General features: G+C 37.4%; 6 protein-coding genes across 6 annotated transcripts in view; 2 read left to right on the top strand and 4 right to left on the bottom strand.

The window, feature by feature from the left end:
• The window catches only part of LOC117128145, a 734,122-nt gene that overhangs the window by 74,084 nt on the left and 635,723 nt on the right, over positions 1–24,315 (bottom strand). The gene's annotated exons all lie outside the window — the stretch shown is intronic.
• LOC117127771 lies at positions 1,380–3,560 on the top strand. The gene has a single exon (XM_033278429.1). It carries the CDS (start codon positions 1,380–1,382, stop codon positions 3,558–3,560), a length of 2,181 nt encoding a protein of 726 aa, XP_033134320.1.
• Positions 3,860–4,293, bottom strand: LOC103840098 (uncharacterized protein At4g04775-like). The gene is made up of 2 exons (XM_009116576.2): positions 4,174–4,293; positions 3,860–4,084 (listed from the first exon to the last, which is right to left on the bottom strand). The coding sequence occupies exons 1-2, from the start codon at positions 4,291–4,293 to the stop codon at positions 3,860–3,862; spliced, it is 345 nt and encodes a 114-aa protein (XP_009114824.2).
• LOC103840096 lies at positions 4,972–8,718 on the bottom strand. The gene is made up of 6 exons (XM_033278428.1): positions 8,352–8,718; positions 7,236–8,086; positions 6,458–7,162; positions 5,867–6,207; positions 5,753–5,801; positions 4,972–5,655 (listed from the first exon to the last, which is right to left on the bottom strand). Exons 2-6 carry the CDS (start codon positions 8,082–8,084, stop codon positions 4,972–4,974), a joined length of 2,628 nt encoding a protein of 875 aa, XP_033134319.1. The 5' UTR covers positions 8,085–8,086; positions 8,352–8,718.
• On the bottom strand, positions 8,972–13,202 carry LOC103840004. The gene is made up of 7 exons (XM_009116483.3): positions 12,774–13,202; positions 12,131–12,703; positions 11,705–12,060; positions 10,910–11,121; positions 10,345–10,601; positions 9,806–9,984; positions 8,972–9,445 (listed from the first exon to the last, which is right to left on the bottom strand). The coding sequence occupies exons 1-7, from the start codon at positions 13,066–13,068 to the stop codon at positions 9,359–9,361; spliced, it is 1,959 nt and encodes a 652-aa protein (XP_009114731.1). The 5' UTR covers positions 13,069–13,202; the 3' UTR covers positions 8,972–9,358.
• Positions 14,408–15,326, top strand: LOC103840095. The gene is made up of 2 exons (XM_033278427.1): positions 14,408–14,800; positions 14,850–15,326. Exons 1-2 carry the CDS (start codon positions 14,408–14,410, stop codon positions 15,324–15,326), a joined length of 870 nt encoding a protein of 289 aa, XP_033134318.1.

Raw genomic sequence — 24,315 nt, 5'->3', positions numbered from 1 at the left:
TCATATCGATTTCACCTCATCTTTTTATATATTTTCCCCATTTTTTCAAAATCAAAATTTTTCTTCTTTTCAAATCGATTTTATTAACTTTATATTTAGGAATATGTTCATTTTGTTTAGAAAACACAATTTAGAAAGTAAAGTTTTTCTTCAAAGTATATTTGTAGTAATGATGTGTCTATATTCCTATCAACGGAATATTCTTAAACTTCACTTTAGCAGCGTGAAACTAAAAGAGATATAAGTTTGATTTGATGATTTTCTACACCATTTTTGTATGTGAAGATAAAATTAACAACATCATTGTTGTTTGATATGAACATTTGTTTAAGTGAGTAGAAGAGTCACTGTTGAAAGATATGTATGATAAATTGCATACCTTGAGAACATTGAGAAAATAATTTAAAATTTGAAACTGGATGTTGAAAGCTTGAAGGAGGTTATTCCAGAGTTGAAAGAAGATCTTATTTGGACCAATTTCATATGAGTAAGTGGAAACTCATTATCAAAACATGACGTGGATTCCTTTTCTTGATTTTTTTTGTACTAGTCATTTCACGTTTTTTTCCTTTTGTGAATGAAGGATTATAAAAAGGGAAAATTGGGAAAATAGAACAAGTAAACTAAGGTATTGTCCCTTTAGAACAAAATAAACTTTTGTCACTTTTGGACATTCACTACCCTTTTTGTATATAAAAATTCATATTAATTTTTTTAGAAGGCAAAAAATTCTGAAAAAATTGTATATTAGATGTAGATAAACAACTGCACATAAGAAAAATAAATTTGGATTCAAAAAATGTTTGAATAATAATTTCAAAAATGGGGTAAAGGGATTAGAAAATCAGATCTACCATCTACGGAGGTTTAGAATATATAATCTAACAAAAACATAGTGATCTACTAGTCGTAGCATGCACAATACACCGAAAACATAAACAACTAGTGGAGAAGAATATAAATTCCTCATTCCCTCTATGCTCTACGTAACTGGTAGATTTGATGCGCTACAAAAACTAATTAACCTACTAAGGTAGGAAATGCATTATTCGGATTGTATTTTTGTCTACACCAGTGGTATACAGTATTCTACCAGGTCTTCTAATTTCTAAATAGATAGAATGCAAATTCTACCTAATAAAATTACAAAATCCGGAAATCTAGCCAAAAACGGTTAGGAAATATTCAGAAAATCTTTTAAATGTTTTGAATTTCCTTTTTTAATTGTCTTTCCTAAAATCTTGTTTTCTTGTTCAACATACCACGATTTCTGAAATTCAACGTGGAAGTTTTCTTCATTTTTTAGTTCTTTCAAACTTTTGTCATTCTAAAATATGAAGATTAACATATATGCTTCATGTGGTTTGTGGAAATCGTCGATGAACAATGGATGGGGATTTCTTGTTGATGAAGAAAAAGGAGGCAGGTTACTTACTTTGGACACAAGTTCAAGCTTTGAAAACCTAAAGGCTATGGTGTGTGAAGACTTTGGAATTGATGTAAACATGGTCAATATAGAGCTGAGTTATTTACCTTCCGATTTGATCTATAGCATCTACTCACCCCCTGTTATCATCACCAGTGAAAGACAAGTTCGAAATTTTCTTACATATGTAAAGAACAAAGCTTCGACGCAGTTGTGTGTGAGTACTCAAGCCTCTAACATGGCGGAAGAAGGTAGTGAGTCGCCTAACAGAGAGGAAGCGCTTATGGAGTCTGACGATTCAAGTGATATGGATTCAGAACAAGATGTTGAGGTACCTGACAGTGAAGATGACAAAAAGTGTGACAAAGAAAAGATCAATGAAGATGGTGTTCGCTTTTCTTTGGTGGATGTTGTGAAGAAGGGTCAATCTTTTACTTCCAAAACACTTTTGAAGGCAGCATTCGAAATATGTGCAATGAAAAATAATTTCGACTACGTGGTTGTCAGATCGGATAAAAAAGTATGGTACATTCGTTGCTCAGATGATGACTGCACATGGCGTGTTCGTGCAGAGGGTTTAACAGGCTCATCGTATTTTATCATCAAAAAGTATGTACCTGATCATTCATGTGCTGCCTCCAATAGGAAGGGTTCTGTTAGGACAGTTTCAGCAAAAACAGTGGGTACTCTGATCATGCATAAGTATGAAACTGCTAAAGAAGGACCGAGATCGGATGATATAATCCAGTATATGCGTATGGTATATGGAGTTGAGATATCCTATTCTTTGGCGTGGGATGCACGTGAATATGCAATCAACGCAGTTAAAGGTATTCCGGAGAAAGGTTATGAAAAAATTCCTAAATACTTGCATATGATGAAGGAAGCTAATCCAGGGTCACACACATTTTATGAAAGGGATACAAAAGGGAGATTCAAATACCTCTTCATCTCGTTTGGTCAGAGTGTTCGCGGTTTCTATGCTGCAATTAGAAAAGTTATTGTGGTGGATGGGACTTTTTTGAAGAGCAAATACAAAGGAGTATTACTAGTTGCTACAGCATTAGATGGAAACTCGAGTTTATATCCTATTGCCTTTGGAGTTGTCGACTCAGAGAATGACCTCGCGTGGAACTGGTTTATGAGACAACTTAATATGGTCATTGCTGACGACCATAGTTTAGCTTTTGTGTCTGATAGGAATTCCTCAATTGCTAAAGCTATTGCGAGAGTGTACCCGCAAGCTCATCATGGAATTTGCATTCACCACTTGCTGAATAATGTTGTAACATATTTCAGCGGGAAAGGTGTGGCTGGTTTGGTTGCTAAGGCTTCTAAAGCTTATCGAGCTGCTGATTTTCGTAAGGTCTTCACTGCTATTTTCGCTATTAGTCCTGAAATTGGACAGTATCTCATAGATGCCGATGTGAGGAAGTGGGCTCGTTGTCAGTTTCCGGGTTACAGATATGATATTAGGACTACTAACCCTGCGGAGTCGATAAATGCAGCTTTGCGTACGCCTAGAGAGTTTCCAGTGATACCTTTGTTGGACAGCATTAGGGAAATGATGACTCGATGGTTTTTTAAACGTAGAACTTTAAGTTCTAAGCATTCGAAGCCACTAACCATTGCTGTGGAGAAGAAGATTGACAGAAGGATTGAGAAGGGTAAGACATTTAAGGTGTTTCCCGTTAGCGATCATAGGTTTTTAGTTCAAGGTGACACTTTCGACTGCTCGGTAGACTTGGTCAGACGCACGTGTTCATGTGGGAAATTCGATCTGATGAAAATCCCATGCAGGCACGCCATAAAAGCAGGCTTCAGTGTTGGAATAAGACCACACACACTCACAGACGACATGTACACTACTGCCTCATGGCGCTCGGCTTATGAAGAAAGCATAAATCCTATTAGCGTCCCTGAAGATGCATGGAAACTCCCATCTCATGTGGAGAAGTCAAAAATGCTTCCTCCAGAGAGTAGACGAGCTGCGGGTAGGAGAAAGAAACGCAGATACGAGACAGCCGAAGATAAGATCCGTTCGTCACAAGGAACTCAACGCTCTACAGTTCGGAAATGCAGTCGATGTGGGATTGAAGGTCACAACAGGAGAACATGTGATTTAGCAATATAAGATTCTCAATTTGTTCAATGCAAGTTATGTTTCAGAGACTATGTTTTTCTTTTTATTTCGTTTTATGCAAGTTATGATTGAGAGACTATGTGTTCTTCATGTTTTATGCAAGTTATGTTTCAGAATTTTCATGTTGAATTTTAGATCTAATAGACTATGTGTTTTCTTCTTCAGATGATGATTGGAAGTTATGTTTCAGTTTGTTCATGTCAAATGATCCAACTGGAAATCGTTTAGGTCTAAACATTAGAATTCTATAGAAGTTTTATTTTAACATTAAACAGAGAACCATTACATTATCAATCACGTTTGGACCAGAGACATAAAATAGTGAGAATGGATCCTAAACAACCTACATCAATCGAATTCTTATGTTTCATAACTTCCTCCTCAACTGTCTTCTTCATGGAACTTCTCAGATCTTCAATTTCCTCGCCAATTCTCGTTTGATGCTCATCCATCCTCTGAATCTCATCTAACAGAGCCTCGTCTACCCACTTAAAAAGATGGATTTCGTTCTTTCTCTGTTTGAAAACACAAAAACAAGTCAATCTCACATATGTTCATTCTCTGATCATATTGAATAATGATGAATAAGTAATTACAGATTTACCTGTATCCCAATCTCGCATCTGAAGAACCGTCGATATGGGTTCTCTTCTGTTTTTGAAACATATGTGACAATCCCCTTCCCACACCAGCATCTGGAAGGGATCCCTTCATTGTGATTCATGTTCGTCATTCTTTGTTGAGGAGGAACGAGATGTTTTTTTCGAGATGTAGGAGAAACAAACGATGGAATATATAGGGTTTCAGGCCATTTGATGGTCTTATATAAGATTTTTTTAGGTCAAACAATCTTCCTCTCGGGTTGGAAGTTAGGGTAAAGTTGTATGTGTTTTGATTATTAAGATTTGTCTTGATTAGTAAGATCTTTTTCTGATTTAAAAGATTTGTGTGGATTCAATGGGTTGAGATCGTTTGTCATACTTCAGTAGCATTTAGGGTATACATAGGGGTTGAATAATGTTTGTCATTCTTTAGTGGCGTTTAGGGCATAGATAGGGGTTGAAATGGTTTGTCTTACTTTAATGTCAAATAGGGAATATTTAGGGGTTGATAAGAATTGTCATTCTTTAGTGGCATTTAGAGCATAAATAAGGTTTCAAATGAATTGTCTTACTTTAGTGTCAAATAGGAAATATTTAGTGGTTGATAAGGATTGTCTTCGCATACCACTCATTTAGGGAATATTTAGGGGTTAATAAGCATTGTCACAACACATAAATCGAACAACTAAATGTTTCAAATAAAGTAAAAACTAAAGAGTAACTACAAGAATCAAATTCAAGAGTCAAATAAGAGAGCCAATAACAACCTATTTCCTTAACAAGTAATAAACGAAAGAACTTCAATCAAGTTCCACTAGAGGATTTGTGATCGTCTTTGGTGGAGTGTATTGTGCCATTCTCAAAATAAGCTCATGATCATTGGCAGCTTCCCATAGGTCGTAAACAATCTTTTGGCGCGCTTCTCGAATGTTGTTGTCATTCACCAGGGCGAAATCCAAGCCTAGAAGATGACATTCAATGTGCTTCAAGGCATACACTCCACAATCACTGCTACTCTTGTTTAATAAGTAGGGCATTGGGGCGTAACTGACAGTATATTGCTTGACCTTGAGTTGCTGCCGATTCTTTGATGAGTGAACAGATTTGACAATCCTAGGGATGAGAATGGCAAATGGCTCTACTTCCTTGTTGTATTTCAATCCCTCACAGTCAAAGACCTCTATCGACCGAGAAACAAAGTTGACACACATAGAGATCCAGTGTTTACCGACATTTAGAGGCACATACATGCGTGTGACGTCAAGATCCCACGTCAGTCCTGTTCGTCCGTGTGGTGGAAGTTCACCAATGCCGTACCGGTGAAGCAATTCAGATACTTTGAATTTCTTCTTGTCCTTCCGAAACTCATCGAAAGAGGTCTTCATTTGATTACTGAACATGCAGCTCATGAATGCTACTTTTGTTGGTTCCCATCGTCGCAAAGTAGTCCTCTCAGTGAATAAGTACATCATAGCATCAATTTCCTGAAAGTTTTATAATAGATTGTAACTCATGTACTGAAAATATCAAGGAACACATTTAGACTTACGTGATTCAAAAGCCACTCTGTAGGTCCCATACGCGTGCTGCTAACACACTTGTTAACATAGAAGGTCCAATTTTCAGTTCACTGCAATGCAAAATTCAGTTAAAAATGATACTATTCTAACGTTTTGAGAAACAATATAAACTTACTTGGAAGTTGAGGACCACTCAATTATTTTGGCCCATCCATCCTCAGGGACAAACACTAGTGAGTGATCAATGTCATGCACCCGGTCCTCAAGTAATTCCTCATCTTTTAGAGTAGGTGGTTTCCAATTCGGAGGCTTAAATGAAGACAGTGGAGTAACCCATTCTGCTGGTTCGTCGTCCTTGATTTTTTGTGAGGGATCAAAGCCTTTAACATGTGATGCTTGAGAAAGGTTTCCCACGGCGTCTTGTAAAAATTCTTGTGTCCCCTTATCTACATAGGTCGATGATTGTGACAAATTCTTCAAAAAATCAAACATGTCATCGTCATCAGTTTTAACTTCCTGTAAATAAAGCAAAGCATAACAACATTAATAGGAAATAGAGTCAACATATTCACAAAATTACATTACAAAATAGCCAAGCTAACATGTCATAGTTATCAGTTCACTTCATAGCAAACAAAAAGATACATTACAAGCCGATATGCAACATAGCACAATACAAGGACATTACAAAATAGTCAAACCACATAAACACTTACAACGGAAGATGTTTCGTCCTACATAATTCAAAGCTTCATGTTTTGGTTACCTTTCTTACTGGCCGAGGGCTACGACGAAGCGGAGGAGGATCAACACTCACAGATGCCTTGCCTTTGCCTTTTCCCTTTGCTCCTGAAGGACCCGGACTCTGTGATGATTTCTCTTGCTCTTTCCCAAGTGTTGCAGAAGGACAGGGAATCTCAGATGCTATGTCTCGTCCCACTGCAACTGAAGGACCCGTAATCTGCGACACTGTTGCCTTCAGTTGAGCCATCTCATTGTCGACCTTGTCAAAACGCTCTTGTATGTCCTTCTGCAGCAGCTCCTTAAAAGAATTGAAAGAAGAGTTGAACAAACCTTCAATGAAGGTCTTCATATCACCGGAGACAACACTGTTATGTTCAGCCGCTCTTTGACAAAGAAGTTGTTTCTTTCGAGACTCGACACCAGGATCAATTAGCTTACGCTTCCCCCTTTTTGTAACAACAGCTGGTTCCTCTTCAACAACAGCCGGTTCCTCCACAGGTGTTTCTGTGACATTTTCAACTTCGACATCCTCTTCTGCGTCAGATAACTCCATATTTGGAGGCAGAGTCTCAACTTCCCAAGTGAATTGCTTCCAGTCTTGTTTAGCACTGATCAGAGCAACAATGCGATTGACTCTTTCGTCATTCTTCTCATCTTCCCTAAAGAACTCAGCATTATCAGTTGCATCCAAGCTCCCAGTAGATGATATAAACGGGAACAGCTCTCCCTGAAAAAAATGAAACAATAAGCTTCAGTTGTTCGATTATTGAACTCAACTTTAATATAAGAAAGATAACTACCTTATCAAAGTTGGACTCTAGGCTGGTGATATCTTGATATGATACTTTTCCACTTCCTTTCCAATTCCTACATCTCACTTTCGTCAAGTTGTTTTTGATCTTTTTACCCACCATAGAACCGATGTCTGGGATTGCCTCCATAATCCATATCTGAAACGCATATGAGAATCCATCCAATACATAGCTGTTCTTCAGATGCACATCTTCCCTTGCTTTGAATATTGATGCAAGCAGCTCATCATAGGCGCGAAGACCCCAAGGATACATCCTCATTTTCTCAAAATCCATCACCAAACGGATGAACTCGTGAGGGATAAACACTCTCAAATCCTTCGCAATGACGAATCCATGTATTATACACAGATACACTAGTCGCACCCTGTCCACATACGTCCACTCCTTACAGACTTTAAGGAGCTCATCCCTTATAACCAATAAGTTGATCTTCTTATTTTCCTTCAGCACCGTGCTCCAGAACCCCTTATCACTCTTCCAGTTATTGAAGTCTACGTCGGGTTCTTCTTTGAACTTCAATCCAGTCACAGCATAAAACTCTTGCATAGAAAACCTGAGAGGCCTCTTTGCAAATAGAAACCACAACTCGTGAAGCTTGGAAACCTTGAGCTGCTTGCATATGAAACTGTGAATAACCTTTCCTGAGTAAATAAGCTTGTTCTCTACGATTGCCAGAATCGGACCGAAGACAGGGTCTTTCAAAACTTCTTGATACTCATCCCTGAGAACCACCTTCAGCGTCCCCAGAATCGTGCGCCTACAGGTGTTGTTAATCTTATCAATCTTGGTCTCAGCTCCTTCTTCAATAAAGCGTTTTGGAAACTGGTAATCCATTCCTATAAAACATGAAATCAAAAACATCAACTCATTAGCCTGTTAAGTCCATTACGAATTCAAAACACAAAGCAAATTCAATACCAAACAAAATATAACTCAGAATCGTATAGAACAAGAACTACGATGACCTCACAATCAACTCAACCCACAAACGAAAATCAAAATGCGATTCGATTTGTATTTTTAAACAATTCATGCTCTTTATACTACATGCACGTAAACAAAAACGGAAAAAAATCAGAAAGGGGATTTCCAAACCCTAACCTTCAATTCTCTGTAATCGATGATTCAAAAAGAGTAAAGACGACAGAAGGAGGACGAAGGAGAGATGTGACGACGATATCGTCGTCTCCGACGAACTTGAACGGATAAAATAAAGAGAGAGTCGACGGCGGAATCGCCTTTTGTTCCTTATGAAACGGGAGTCGGAGACAAAGAAAGTGAAGCAATTTTTCACTGAATCCGTTTATTTTTTACTTCTTACTATTAACCTATTTAATTAAAAAGGACAAAACAGGTTTTTCATTTTTTTTTGTTCTAAAGGGACAAAGTTTGGATTTTTTATTGTAAGGGGACAAAGATATGCTTTTTTTGTTCCTTATCGGCAAAAATCCCTTATAAAAATTGTATTGATTCTAGATTTTTCCAAACCCCCCGAGAAAAGCATGAAAATATTATGAATGATAAAAAGGGTAATCTCTTAGTTTCACTCTGTGACATTGCCTATCTTATCAATTAACCTCATTCACAACTTAAATTAGAATGTACGTGTTGTTATGTTTGGTTCGTTAGTCATTCACAAGATATTTTGCTAATCATTGTTTAAATCTCTTCTATGTTGGTGATTGTGGTTGTGTATTTTTGTTTGTTTCAAAATAGTAAAATATAATCAATGTATTATATTTTTTTAAGGGGATAAATTGGTTGCATGATAGTGATACAGACAAAAACAAAGCAATGAATTGAATAAAAATCGAGGACCCTCTTCTCATGAAATCGAATCTAATCAAAGCTTTTCTTCTTCTTCTTCTTTCAAAGTTTCAACTCTTAAAACGTCGCGCTACACTACAAATCACCTCACATTGTTTTCGTATACCTCATCTGGCTCTCGCCTCCAAGCAACATACTCGATCCAACGTAAAGAAGTTTTGAAGTCCCCAGGAGCAAAGAAACGTGGCTTTTCTCCAAGTGACACTGTGTAATATGGAAGTAGAGAAACCAACAAGTAATATACAGGACAGATTTTAGAAAAAAAAAGATGTTCGGGTCGTTTATTGTTGTAGTGCTGCTTGTATAAGGTTTCGCTTCTCCTCTGATCTGTGTCGGAACAACTTTGCAATCTTTCTTCTCTCGCAGTCCTGAAAATTCAGACGAGGAAACAAAACATATGAAACTTAGAAATTTAGTTCTAGATACTCTTTGCTACGCAGACTACGGTATGAAATCTAATCCACAATTCAATCGTTGTACGAACACAAAAAGGCATCCATAAAATATGAGACCACTACATACTACCCTATGGGTTCCACGACTAGACAAGCCACTCACTGCATTTGGGGTTTGGCTCTGATACTACTAGTTTATAGGACTTTACTCAACCTCGTGTCAAAAGCACTTTGGACTTTACAACCCTAAACCCAGCTTACAAATGGAGGCAAGGCAACCCACTGCTTTAGACGAGCATCAAACAGCTTATTATTATTAATATCTTTCTTTACCTTGAACATGTGAAGATTAAATGGTTTGTCAGGATTCATCCTTCTTAGTTTCTGGTAAGTATAGGCAAAACTCAGCTGGTCACGAGGAGTGAAGCGTTCCACTTCGTTGTACCAAAGACACGAGAATAGGTTCGACATGGGAGTATGTGCACGTACAATGAAAGACCCCTCTGGAACATCTGCGACCCAGATAAACAAGAGGATTGTAAGTAAGCAAAACGCAAAAATGTTTTGTACATATGACCAATGCCAGGTATTGATTGACCCTTGCATGGTGGCAATAAGGGTTTGACCAACAAAGAGCATATAATCTAAACGTTGCAGTAATGGATGGCTGCAAAAACTATTAGCATAGTTGCGCATGCGAATATCTAAATCCTCGACTTGATCATAAACAATAATACTTGATAAGGAAATTAAAAACTCAGTGTGCATCTAATGAGCAACCCAGTTATGGCCACTAACTAATGCAAAACGCTCCCCGCAAAAAAAAAGGGTTGAAATTTTCGGTTTATATCAGTTATCCAACAAAATCTTACTGCTAGGAAGAAGCTTAAACGGATCTGAAGCATTGAATCTGGTCAGCCCGTCAGCCTTGTAAAACTCAAACTGTTGATCTATAACAGTATGATTGTACTTGTTCAGCTTCTTGTTTTGTGCAACCTCTTCCCATAAACAATGGCGGTCATAGTGATTGGATATAGCATACTCGTGACCTTTACGCCATAGGAAGTACTCCAGAATGAGTAGAGGATCCAACTGAAGTCGCAACTTGCTGTCTAACCAGATTGAGTACCTGGAAGAATAAACAACAGTTGAGTTTCTTTGTGTACTAATATAGATTTGGTCTGACTTGGGAAGCTTGGTCGGCATTGGATATGCAACCAGATGCATGCGTATTCCAAACATGGCTTTTATCTTTGTGGCTCAGAATGACAATTATGCATATGCTTTACAAATTATAACTCATGTTCTTTCAGGTATTTTTCCTTAAACCTACTCAACCATGGGACACTTATCTGTTTTCTAACTGCAACTGCTGGAAAGATATGTGCTAGTCAGACCCATCAAAAATGAGAATTATCGTTATGACATAAGACTTACCTAGCTGATGGAAAAAGTCGGTGTGGCAACAGTTTTGGTATTTTTCCTACCCTCCGCATATCTGCGTAAGGAAGATTCTTCACAACAACCAACTTCCACAAACCAATGAATCCTGCTCGGTCTGGAGCATTGCCTTCTGCAGAAAGTGTTTGCATGGTAATCTCGTCCACGAACACAATGAAGCAGACATTTTTTCTTGACAACCGACTTATCTAAGTGAATAGAAAAAAAATTCAGGTTAGCACAAGTAATAAAATACCATAACCAATAAAGCAAAAGGAAATAAGGAACACAACAGAGCAAATGTGTTTTCTGAGATTCTCGAGGAAACATGAGGTTGCTCCTTGAAGCAAGATAGTTTTGCTAGAGGAGCTACTCCCAGGTCCTGGTAAACCATTATAAGGCCATGAGAAGAGATCTTAACAGATGGCTGTCCATGGCTGATGAAAACACTCACAGAACCAACTTTATGATGCCAGCTATTTAAGCATTCATTATAACTCACTATTAGTGTACCTAGCTCAAAACTGCTCATTTTCATCTATTTCCACCCTATTAGTCTACAAAAGTTAGTTAAACTGCACCTACAGTTTAACACGTGTCACTTGAACTCTCTAAGATAACTCGGCTCGCAAGTCTCTGCTAGTGACTACGTATGTGCCACTAAAACTTAGGCTCAATGTATGCGCGGTAGACTCCTATTATGATACAAAACTCACTGGTCACAGAAACAAATTTTAGACGCAGAAAATCAGAAGGCCAAACAACATAAAGATACGATGGAGGGAATAATACCATTTTATTGGCAGGAGGCCTCAAGCGATCAGAATTGCCAAAGATGCATGAGATAACAGCAATGTGGCATCTACTGATATAATTAGTATCATCTTCTGTCAAGTCAAACCCAGTGGTTGGAGATCCTTTGGGAGCTTTGACAAAACCACAATGAATTTTCTTGTCTTGAACGAAAAAGGAAGCTTCCCGCTCCTGTAAACTCTGATGACCTGCAAACCTAGGCTCCCACTGTTCTTCCCCATCGGGTTTATCTTCATTATCTATGTACTGTAAGGAGAACCTAGCAGATTTTCGAGTATTCAAGGGCTCCACTATTGGTTGACTAGAATTCAACAGCTTCATATCACAAGATGCACCTGAAAGATTAAAGAATGATGATGAGCAGAAGTTCTCACTTCTCAAGGAAGCTGATTACGAAGTTATCACCTGAAGATCTGCGGCCTCGACCTCTTCTTTTTGTATCAGATCGTGATTTTTTCCCGGACTTAGCACCCGTACTAACAAGAGAAGAATCCTCAAGTGGCCTTTTCGAAGAATCCTTTTCCTCAGTATGATCCTTGCTCAGAACCTCGGTGGGCTTCTTCTCTTTATGCGTATCATCCTCGTCATGCCCGGAATCAACGTATTCATCCCCTTGAGAATCAATGGCATCATCGTCATTAGGGTCCACATCGAGAGCCTCGTGATCCCCACCACCACCACCGTTGACAAGGGAAGCTTGATACTCGGCTTCATATTTGTTTAATTCGTTCCGTCCAGCTTCATTGTAGAAACCCACATTCCCCTTCACAGGAACCTTTGTCACTTGAGCAACAACATGTTTATCTTGAGATAGATGCTCTACTCCATCATCTTCATTATAGTCATCATCCCGTCGTCTGTCATCCTTATCCCAATATCTCGAGTCTCGTCCATGAACCACTGACCCCTGACCAAACTCAAGCACCTTCTCAGGGTCAATTCTCGTCACATTCGCCAGAAAATCACCCTCGTAAGAATCTAATCCACACAGACAAACAAAAGATAAGAAACAATCTTAAGAGAAAGCAAGAGAAGGAATCGAACGAACCTTTATCATCGTAGCCACTGTTAGTAAAGCCAGAGATGTAATAGTAGGCTAGAACAGTGAGAACGAGCACAAGGCAGATGACGAAGACTACAGAGCCGATTCCAAGGCGACGAATCCTCTCTGGTCGTACTACGGATCGCCTCCACCGATTAGTCTTCCCGTGCTGAGTCGCTCCTCCCACGCCGTTCCGGATCCCGATCGCTATATGCTCAGAAGAAGATGCGCCGTTGTGAGGGTAACTGCCGCCGACGCGACCGTTGAATCTCTCGGTTCCGGATTGTCTATATTGAGCCATACTAGCATTGTCGACAGAGAAGGGTTGTTGAGAAGGAGATTTGAAGTGTGAATGAAGCAAACTAACTAGGTTGACTTACTTCACGGACGAATAAAGATCGATTTACATCATTAAGTGAAAGAGAGAGAGAGAGAGAAAGGAGAAACATAGGCAGGTTACAGATGATTGCGCGTGATTCGACGCGCTTCCGGCGACTTAGCTGTGTGCTTTAGATCTGTATTCGGGGAATCAAGCCCCTAGATCTGGTCCGACCCGCTCATTTGTCGATAATTCTCTATTCTGGGCTTTTTTGGCTTTATAGATTTTGGGTCCATCCAGCAATTTTGAATCATTTTCTTGATAAAATTGTGTCCTTGTACCGCAGTTAAACAAAGTAAATAGTAGTAAACTGTTATAAGATATTTTGGCAAAATATCTTGGTTTATAATTATCTATTAGGATAATGTTTATCCTATGCTTTGTCTTCTTCCTCTCAAAGTCTGTTAATGTTACCGACTTACTTCTCTATAAATATGTCTGATCATTGTAACAAAGAGAAGGATGAATCAAGTTTAATAATTATCATCTCTCTCGTATTATTTCCAATACAAAAAACACACTCACTCCTCTTCTCTCACTTCTCGTTCAATCACTCTCTCTTTCTTTTGTTATAAAATACAAAATATATATCATCCTTACGTTATAGTTTACAACACGTTATCAGCAGAGGCTTTGACCAACTGACTTTATCAATCCGAAAGTTTTTAAACCAGCCGAGGTAATGTTTAAATTTATATATTTCAATACACTTAATTTATTTAAATTTTATTATTGTTTTGGAGTGAGAGGCAGGACCTTCTCCGTTCGGGATGATAGGCGCTGCCTTCCCCGACTGATCGTTATAGTAGGTTATGCCTTCACGATCAGAGAAACACGTGGTATGCTTTGCTTTCGTGAATAAAAAGAAAAGGTCAAAAATGGTAGACTATGTCTCCTCGGACCTTGAAAAAAGTAAAAGTCAAAATGGTAGACCATGTCTCCTCGGACTTTGAAAAATGATCAATATGGTAGTCTATGACTCCTCGGATCATGTGGTAGGCTGAGCCTCCCGATTTTATTTATGCTATTTAAATTCTTGCAATTTAAATTTCTGCAATTTAAATTTCTGCAATTTAAGTTTATGCTTTTATTTATGCTTTTAATTTTTGCATTTAATTATGCATTTAAATTCCCGTCTTTACTATATTTATATATATATTATTCTATGAATACAGTTATCATGTCAAATTTGACAAAGCTCGAAATTAATGCCCTGAATATTACGGGAAATAATTATATGACCTGGGCAGTGGGTGCAAAAATGCACCTGAGAGGAAACATGCTTTTGGAAACCATCGATAGTTCAAAAACGGTGTCGGATGAGAAAAAGGCTAAAGCCATGATATTTTTAGGACACCACATCCATGATGGTTTAAAGGATGAATATATTACGAAAGAGGATCCTTGTGACATCTGGAAATCTTTAAAAGAGAGGTTTGATCACCAGAAATATGTGATCTTACCGAAAGCTAAACACGAGTGGATCCATCTCCGGTTCCAGGATTACAAAAGTGTTAGTGAGTTTAATTCCGCGATGTTCGGAATTACTTCGAGGATGATGTTATGTGGAGAGAAAATAAGTGATTATGATATGATCGAGAAAACTCTCTCCACGTTTCATCCTGAAAATGTAATCCTGCAGCAACAATACCGAGTGAGTGGATATACCCGTTACTCGGAGTTGATGCAAGTCCTCCTTGTAGCGGAATAATCAACTCGTGACTTTAAACCATCAAGCTCGTCCCACTGGATCTGCTCCATTCCCTGAAGCGAATGTTGCATCATCCAGTTATGATAATAGAAGAGGACGAGGTCGTGGACGAGGTGGAAACCGTTATCATGGTCGTGGAAGAGGACGAGGAAGAAGATTTCGTTCCTATGATGAAAGAAATAATAAAGACTTCCACAAAAATGAAAAGAATGAAAAGGGCCAGGATGATAAAAGGCAAACGGGAAAGGTTTGCTACAGATGCGGCATGAAAGGTCATTGGGTACGTACCAGTCGTACACCAAAACATTTAGCCGATCTGTATAGAGAATCCCAAAAGGGAAAAGAGAAAGGAAGAGGTGAAACTAATTTCATCTCTGATGAACCTGGGCCATCCTTTCATGGTTTAAACGATGATACTCATCTCGACGTATCAGACTTTCTGGTTGAGCCAGAGAGTATCGATGAGTGATATAAATCGATGTGATATAAATAGACTGTATAATAGTATCTATATCTTTTGTTGTAAGATATATGTTATGTTTCTTTAATATTTAATAATATATGTTTTATGAATATTTTAAATTCAGAAAGAATGCCAAACTTTGAGACTATTGATGGAGATTTGTGTTTGGCAGATAGTGCGTCAACGCACACGATAATCAAAGATAAGAAATATTTCTCCAGTCTCAAAATAAGAGATTACGCTGGAAGCGTAAGTACAATATCTGGTAATGCAAAGATTATTATGGGCTCTGGAAGAGCGAAATTTGCAATGCCAGGGGGAACAATATTTGAAATAAGTGATGCTTTGTATTCCCCCAAGTCTCATAGAAACTTGTTAAGTTTTAAGGATATTCGAAGAAATGGATATCATATTGAGACTATGAGTAAAGATATCATTGAATTTCTTTGCATTAAGTCTGAGAGGAAACATATATTGGAAGAGTTAAGAATGTTATCCTCTGGAATATATTGTACGAAAATAACCATGACTGAATCCTATGTTTTGGTAAACATAAGTTTACTGATACATTTAAAATATGGCATGAAAGGCAAGGACATCCTGGTTCGGTCATGATGAGAAAGATAGTGCAAAATTTGAATGGCCATCCGTTGAAAAACGGAAAATTTTTGCAAACGGGCGAGTTTACTTGTAATGCATGTTCTCAAAGAAAGCTTATAACTCGGCCATCACCAACAAAAGTAGGCAATGAATCACCAATGTTTTTAGAAAGAATACATGGTGATATATGTGGGCTGATCCACCCACCATGCGGGCCGTTTAAGTATTTCATGGTATTGATTGACGCATCTAGTAGATGGTCAAGTGTGTCTCTTTTGACGACACGAAATACGGCTTTCGCAAAGTTCATTGCCCAGATAATAAAGCTGAGAACGCAGTTCTCAGAGTATGCCATTAAGAAAGTAAGGCTTGATAATGCTGGTGAGTTTACATCGCAAGCCTTTGATGATTATTGTATGTCAATGGGGATTGATGTGGAGCATCCAGTTCTCCATGTGCATACACAAAATGGCATGGCCGAGTCATTAATAAAACGGTTGCAGTTGATTGCAAGACCGTTACTCTTGAGAACAAAGCTCCCAATTTCTGTATGGGGTCATGCTATATTGCATGCGACTGCACTGGTTCGGCTAAGACCGAGTGCATATCATAAGTACTCCCCTTTACAATTGGCATCTGGGCAAGAGCCAGATGTATCCCATCTCCGTGTCTTTGGGTGTGCAGTCTATGTTCCGATAGCACCGCCACAAAGAACAAAAATGGGCCCACAAAGGAGATTGGGAATATATGTGGGTTATACGTCACCAATGATAATAAGATATCTGGAACCAGTAACTGGTGATATGTTTACGGCAAGGTTTGCCGATTGCCATTTTAATGAGGATGAATTTCCAGCATTAGGGGGAGGAATTGGTAAAAGTCCTCAAGAGATTACATGGTGTACACCGTCGTTGTTACACCTTGATCCTCCTACGAATCAAAGAGAACTGGAAGTTCAGAAAATTGTGCATTTGCATAATTTGGCAAACCAGTTACAAGATGCGTTCACAGATACGAGAAGGGTGACGAAGTCATGTATATCCGCTGAAAATGTTCCATCAAGAGTTGATGTTCCTAAAGAACAAACTGATGGTAACAGAATGAATGAACCTCGGGTTCAGTTAAAGAGGGGGAGGCCAGCGGGTTCTAAAGATAAAAATCCCCGAAAGAAAAAAGAAATTGGATGAACAAAATAGTAAGGTTCAAGAAGAACCTGATGTTAAAAGATGTCTGAAAGAAGGCATAGATAAAGATGACCCAGATGACGAGAAGGGAACAGAAAAGTATGAGATTTCCATCAACTACGCCCGAGATGAAAAGATATGGATCAGAAATAAGATAAAAGATGTTGATGGAATGTTCTCCTTTTCTGTGTTCAAAGAGATCGATCATGAAAATGATGATCCCGATCCAAGGTCCATTTTAGAATGTCAAAAAAGACATGATTGGGAGGAGTGGAAGAAGGCCATTCAAATTGAATTACTCTCCCTGAATAAAAGAAATGTCTTTGGACCTATAGTCATAACGCCTGATAATATAATTCATGTTGGGTATAAGTGGGTATTCGTGAGAAAAGTAAATGAGAAAAATGAAGTAACACGATATAAAGCCCGATTAGTTGCCCAAGGTTTTTCTCAGAGACCGGGAATTGATTTCGAGGAAACATATTCTCCGGTAATGGATGCAATTACGTTTAGATTTTTGATGAGCCTAACGGCGTCTAAAAATCTTGAAATGCATCTCATGGACGTTGTGACTGCATATTTGTATGGATCATTGGATAACGATATATATATGAAACTCCCTGAGGGATTGAAAATGCCTGGGGCATTGAAAGAAAAATCCAGAGAGATTTGTTCGGTCAAGTTACAGCGATCACTTTACGGATTAAAGCAATCCGGACGCATGTGGTACAATCGCTTAAGTGAATATCTTTTGAGTAAAGGATATGTTAATAATGTGATATGTCCATGCGTTTTTATAAAAAAATCGTCATCTGGCTTTGTGATCATTGCTGTATATGTAGATGACCTGAACATAATTGGAACTCAAAAAGAGGTTGATGATGCTCGAACTCATAAGAAAGAGGAGTTCGAAATGAAAGATCTCGGCAAGACAAAGTTTTATCTTGGGCTCCAAATAGAGCATCTCCGAGAAGGAATATTTGTGCATCAATCAAACAATACAAAAGGTTATTGAAACGCTTTCGTATGGACAAAGCGACTTCTTTGAGTACTCCAATGATTGGTAGAACTCTCAATGTTGAGAGTGATCCTTTTCGGCCCTGCGAAGATAGCGAGAAGATATTAGGTCCAGAAATACCTTATATGAGTGCTATCGGTGGGCTGTTATATCTTGCAAACTGTACCAGACCAGATATAGCTTTTGCTACTAATATACTTGCGAGATATAGTTCTGCTCCTACTCGCAGGCATTGGGACGGAATAAAACATTTATTCCGTTACCTTTAAGGTACAGTTGATTTAGGGTTAATGTATTTTAGAAAACCCGAGTTTGGTATGGTTGGTTTTGCAGATGCGGGATACTTATCAGATCCTCATAAGGCTCGATCGCAAACCGGCTATGTTTTTACAATTGGTGGAACTGCGATCTCTTGGCGGTCCCAAAAACAAACTATGGTTGCGACATCTTCGAATCACGCAGAAACTATCGCGCTTCACGAAGCATGTCGAGAATGTGTGTGGCTTCGGTCAATGAGTCACCACATACAAGAATCAAGCGGAATAGTCAACGAGAAAAAGCCAACAAAAATATTTGAAGACAATTCGGCTTGCGTTGCTCAACTTAAAGAAGGTTATATCAAGAGCGACAGAACAAAGCACATCCCTCCAAGATTTTTCTCATACATACGAGAGCTCGAGAAAAATAAAGAAGTGGACATCGAGTATGTACGGTCATGCGACAATCCAGCTGACTTGTTTACAAAAGCTCTTCTGATGTGATATTGGGCTCATATGTGAGGCTATGGACATGGAAGACATTCAGAAATTGACCCAAGATATTAGCTAACATGTCCAGCCCATTTTTATCAAGTTACAAGCCCAAGAAGATTCTAAATCAAATGGTTTCTTTGCTGGCCAAAGAGAGTGACGAAAATTAGGTGGTTAATTGCATGGAAAGCTTCTCTCTCCTACATGCAAAGAATGCTTGTTTCAAAAACACTCTCTCTCCTCCATGCACTAGTTTTATCATTTCCAATGTAATAACTATCTAGCTTTGTGATCAAGTTTAGTCTCTTATAAATAAGTTGTAATCTCCATTGAAATAAAATAAGCTTTGAGTGATTATTTTTGGAACCTTGAGAGTGATTCTCAAACTTGTTTTCGATCATGGTGTGTCATATCCATTGGTCAAAACTTTTATGATTGTTGGTGTGTAATATCCTTCAGTCTAACTTGGTCTAATCTAGTGTGTCATATCTAGAGGCGATCATTATAGGGTAGTATCAAGAGACTTTCCGCCTCTCTTGTGTCACCTTTCGATCCACATCCCTTGATCGTTTGTTGCTTTCGGGCTCATTCGGTGCAAGGCTTATCCCTTACCAATTTCAGAGTGTATTCCTTGGGAGGTTTTTATCATTTGGTATCAGAGCCACTCTGAAAGCGGTATTCACTTCTGTTATTCACCATTCTCATCTATCCATCTTCTAAAAAAAAAAAAAGAAAAAAAAAAAAGTTTTGTTATTTATGTTCTACAAATCTGCTGGATCTTTTGGGAAGTGTGTATTCAAGTTTTTCTTTCTTCGGAGAGCAAGATTTGAGGACAAATCTTTTTGAAGAGGAGGAGTATGATGTGATATTGGGCTCATATGTGAGGCTATGGACATGGAAGACATTCAGAAATTGACCCAAGATATTAGCTAACATGTCCAGCCCATTTTTATCAAGTTACAAGCCCAAGAAGATTCTAAATCAAATGGTTTCTTTGCTGGCCAAAGAGAGTGACGAAAATTAGGTGGTTAATTGCATGGAAAGCTTCTCTCTCCTACATGCAAAGAATGCTTGTTTCAAAAACACTCTCTCTCCTCCATGCACTAGTTTTATCATTTCCAATGTAATAACTATCTAGCTTTGTGATCAAGTTTAGTCTCTTATAAATAAGTTGTAATCTCCATTGAAATAAAATAAGCTTTGAGTGATTATTTTTGGAACCTTGAGAGTGATTCTCAAACTTGTTTTCGATCATGGTGTGTCATATCCATTGGTCAAAACTTTTATGATTGTTGGTGTGTAATATCCTTCAGTCTAACTTGGTCTAATCTAGTGTGTCATATCTAGAGGCGATCATTATAGGGTAGTATCAAGAGACTTTCCGCCTCTCTTGTGTCACCTTTCGATCCACATCCCTTGATCGTTTGTTGCTTTCGGGCTCATTCGGTGCAAGGCTTATCCCTTACCAATTTCAGAGTGTATTCCTTGGGAGGTTTTTATCATCTTCCGACTACAACATTCCGAAAACACGTCTACAGTATTGGAATGCGGCATTTGCGTGACTTGTAACGAGGAAGTTAGGTTCACTACTCTCAGGAGAAGATTACGACAGTGTACTCTTTTTCCCTTGTCATGGTTTTTGTCCCAATAGATTTTTCCATGACCAAACGAGGCACTACGTAATACAAAATAAATAATTAAAGGGGAGTGTTATAAGATATTTTGGCAAAAATATCTTGGTTTATAATTATCTATTAGGATAATGTTTATCCTATGTTTTGTCTTCTTCCTTTCAAAGTTAGTTAATGTTACCGACTTACTTCCCTATAAATATGTCGATCATTGTAACAAAGAGAAGGATGAATCAAGTTTAATAATTATCATCTCTCTTGTATTATTTCCAATACAAAAACACACTCACTCCTCTTCTCTCACTTCTCGTTCAATCACTCTCTCTTTCTTTTGTTATAAAATACAAAATATATATCATCCTTACGTTATAGTTTACAACATAAACCAAAATGTACAAAAAGACTCGGCTATAATAAAATCAAGATAAAACTATGCAACATACAAAATAAAAATCGACAAAAAAGTACACGTCTAAGCAAACCGTGGATCTACCGATTCAGAACACCATAACTCGAACACTTTTGTTGTTGTCAAGTCCTCATAGTTGATGCCACTAGTGCTACTTTCCAAGGTCAACCCTCAAATTTCATTAGAGCGAAGCGTGCACGCTCTGTAGTGAACAGTCTAAAGACGGTTTGGCTTTGACAGTTCGAACAACCCAGTCAGTGTTGGACGATAATGAGAAGATTTGACCAAGTTTGGATGCACTAGATGAAAAATGATTCTGAGTAAGAATGTACTGCTTGGAGCTAGATAAGCTCGGCCAGTTGGTTTTACACTCAGATCAGTTTGTGAATTTCATAAGAGTTTGGAAAGTTATTCAGATAATGTGGAATTTTCGGACAACAATTATGGGATTCAGACAAGTGTGGTCATTCTCGGACCAGACAGCTGGAGAATGATCCGATTCAGTTAGGAAGGTTGAGCTTGTTGACCTGACAGTGATGGTCAGATTAATACAAATATTGTCAGATTCAGACAAGTATTTGTGGATTCAGACATAGCAGTTGGGCTTGTCAGTTTAGAACATGCTGGTCGGATCAGTGCCGGTCTTGAGATATTTCGGGTCCAATACGAAACCAAAAATATAGGCCCTATCTAATAAATTAAAAATTTTAATTATTAAAATTCTAATTTACATTTAAGAATTACAATATCCTTAAAATTTATAAAAGTATCAATTCTGAAAATTATCTTTCTATTTCATTTTATATAAGAGAATGAAAAAAAAATTAAACATTTATCATGTTATATGTTCAAAACACGTCCTAAAACTTAATTTTCCTTTCATATGCTAACAATAAAAACAGAAAATGCAAACCCAAAAAACTTATACAATTTGTAGGCCCCATGCAAATGTTTCTTAGGTATCTGCTCAAGCCCGGGCCTGGGTCGGATTCAAGATGGTTGGTTTTGTCATCTGAGATTAGTTAGTTCAGAGAATGGACATACTGATATGCATTTTTGGCGGAAAGGTTAGCAGGCCAAAATGTGTACTAATATCCCAAGAGAATGAGCGGAAACAGTGATTTGGCGGTTACTGGATTTCCAAACTAGCGCAAAGTGGTTAATGAGTTATATCATGCGTGTGGATCCTAAAACCTACAGTAGGTATTTGGTAATGTTTGTAATAGATTAGGGAAGAAGAATTTTGTGGCAACAATATCCTCAGAATAAAACGATGTAATCAGACTCAAGTTGACGAAAATAGACTTTATATATATTGATGTTGAATGGTGTACAAGGTATGAAAATGGTAGTCTAAACAAGACTTAGACTAGGAATCAAAGTAAGGAAAAGATTCAAATGGGTAAGTGAAGAGCTCGAGGTCAATAGGTCAAGGAGTGTTCTAGTGTGTCTCGTCTCCTTGCTCTCGTATCCCTTTTATAATCCATCATCTTGTTTATAGCTTTTGATATTTCCTCTTCTTCCTAACGTTGCGATCCCAGAAATCTTAGAGACTTGGTGGTTGCCACAAATCTTAGAGTTTGTTTGGCGAATATCCCATTTGGTGTTACTTGTTTCTGCAATCCTGCAAACTTGGCTTCTGGTCCTAGTCGAGTTCAAGATTAATCACCAAAGATCTACCTTCGTTTGGATCTACCTTGAAGTCGTCATCTTAAGGTTATTGTCGACTTTGTTTTCTTCGAGCTCCAATCATATGTGATTTGCGCAAAACGTTGTCCATGTCTTTGCTTTAACGAGCTTTGTAAGATTTTGGGTCCAATAGTTGTCTCCCAGTCCTTAATGGGCTCGTTCGTTGCTTGTAACGGAGTAAGGATAAAATCTTTTTTGAACTTCCAAATCTTCCTTTTTCGCGGGGATAATTGTGATTCACCCATGATATCCACATAATATTATTCTCATAGATTCGATTTATCCTTTGGCATAATCTCCTCGATATATATGTAATCTCGGCTATAAATTCAAGGGTCATACACTTCTCTTCTTCATATCTTCCTTCGTTTTTATAGTCTTTTGCCGACGATGTCCACTAGGAGAAGATGATAATGCTCAAATTACTCTAAGAGCAACTCTCTCAAATAAAAGATCGATTGCAGTATTTATGGATCAAATCTACATGGAGTGTGGATTACACAATAAATTGTAAGTTTATAGGTTAAGTTAGGCAAAAATAATATGAAAGCAATAAATCAAAACAAATCAAATAAATTGGTTTTTTAAATAGATGGGAAAATCGTTAGATCCAGGAATATCAAACAGGTAAATCATAACTCAAATAAATAGTTGCTAACGGTTTTATTAAGATTAATCCTAGAACTCGAATTCATAAGTAAGCCATTCAATTCTCATTGCGATTACTATCAGATGTCTAAATCATCGATGTCCAACTCTCATTGCTATTCAAAATACATTAAGTGCATCCTAGACCAATTTTCGTTGTGATTAACAACTTAGAACAACAAGATTCAGTTCAAGTGTTGATTTCATTCTCATGTTTCTCAAATATCCTAAGATCAGATTTCTAGTCAATTACTCCAAATAAGCAATAAGATTAATCCTGGTGAAGGATGAAATATGATTAGCATAACAATTCTATATATCACAAGTTCATCAATACTCTAAAAACCCATTAAATCTAACAAGAATACAACTCAGACATGATCATACAAAACATAGCAAAAATTTGAATGACTTACATAAGAATATAAGAGTTAATACAATAAATGGTAAACTAGGTTAAGATCCGCGCAATTGCGCGGGATGAATGTTATATATAAAAATAATTTTTATACATTATTATTTATTTGTGATCATTTAAGTATCTTGTATATAATTAAATTAGAGTAATCACATAAATCAAAACAATACCTCTCATTTATTTATGATATATTTTTTGGTAAATAAATCAAAACAATCATTATATTTATTTTATATGGTATATAACTAAATTTCAATGACATAGACATATATATATATATATATATATATAGTATATTTTAATATAAATATTTATTATTGAGAATTTATACTCATATAATAAACACAAAATTTCTAATGTGCGATTTTTTTCAATGAAAAATTTCAAAATTAAAATTTTAAGGTTTCAAAACTTTTTCAATACAAATTTAGAAATTAACATATTTATGTATTTTTAGATGTTATATGTTAGATAGTTTAATTTTAAACTATACTGATACATAATATGAATGTCTATTAAATGAGACTTCATATTCATACGATTTTATGATCATTTGTATTACAAAAAAATTTAAGCCATTGATCACAAAATTTTAGTGTGAGACATTTAACATTTTTAGTAATTTATAGTCGTTTAAAAAATTCAAAAT

The sequence above is a fragment of the Brassica rapa genome, chromosome A09 (genome assembly GCF_000309985.2).
Source record: "Brassica rapa cultivar Chiifu-401-42 chromosome A09, CAAS_Brap_v3.01, whole genome shotgun sequence".
In the NCBI taxonomy this organism is placed as follows: domain Eukaryota; kingdom Viridiplantae; phylum Streptophyta; class Magnoliopsida; order Brassicales; family Brassicaceae; genus Brassica; species Brassica rapa.
Note: the sequence above shows the minus strand (reverse complement) of the source record. Positions and strands in the feature narration are given on the sequence as shown.

Coding starts and splice junctions, on each gene's coding strand:
- LOC103840096 (XM_033278428.1), bottom strand. CDS start 8,084: ATGGATTACCAGTTTCCAAAACGCTTTATTGAAGAAGGAGCTGAGACC. Junction 7,163..7,235: donor TAGAGTCCAACTTTGATAAG/GTAGTTATCTTT, acceptor CATTTTTTTCAG/GGAGAGCTGTTCCCGTTTAT. Junction 6,208..6,457: donor GCCCTCGGCCAGTAAGAAAG/GTAACCAAAACA, acceptor CTTTATTTACAG/GAAGTTAAAACTGATGACGA.
- LOC117127771 (XM_033278429.1), top strand. CDS start 1,380: ATGAACAATGGATGGGGATTTCTTGTTGATGAAGAAAAAGGAGGCAGG.
- LOC103840004 (XM_009116483.3), bottom strand. CDS start 13,068: ATGGCTCAATATAGACAATCCGGAACCGAGAGATTCAACGGTCGCGTC. Junction 10,602..10,909: donor CGACTTTTTCCATCAGCTAG/GTAAGTCTTATG, acceptor TTATTCTTCCAG/GTACTCAATCTGGTTAGACA. Junction 9,446..9,805: donor TTAATCTTCACATGTTCAAG/GTAAAGAAAGAT, acceptor CTGAATTTTCAG/GACTGCGAGAGAAGAAAGAT.
- LOC103840095 (XM_033278427.1), top strand. CDS start 14,408: ATGCACCTGAGAGGAAACATGCTTTTGGAAACCATCGATAGTTCAAAA. Junction 14,801..14,849: donor TCCTGCAGCAACAATACCGA/GTGAGTGGATAT, acceptor TCCTCCTTGTAG/CGGAATAATCAACTCGTGAC.
- LOC103840098 (XM_009116576.2), bottom strand. CDS start 4,293: ATGAATCACAATGAAGGGATCCCTTCCAGATGCTGGTGTGGGAAGGGG. Junction 4,085..4,173: donor GATGCGAGATTGGGATACAG/GTAAATCTGTAA, acceptor GTTTTCAAACAG/AGAAAGAACGAAATCCATCT.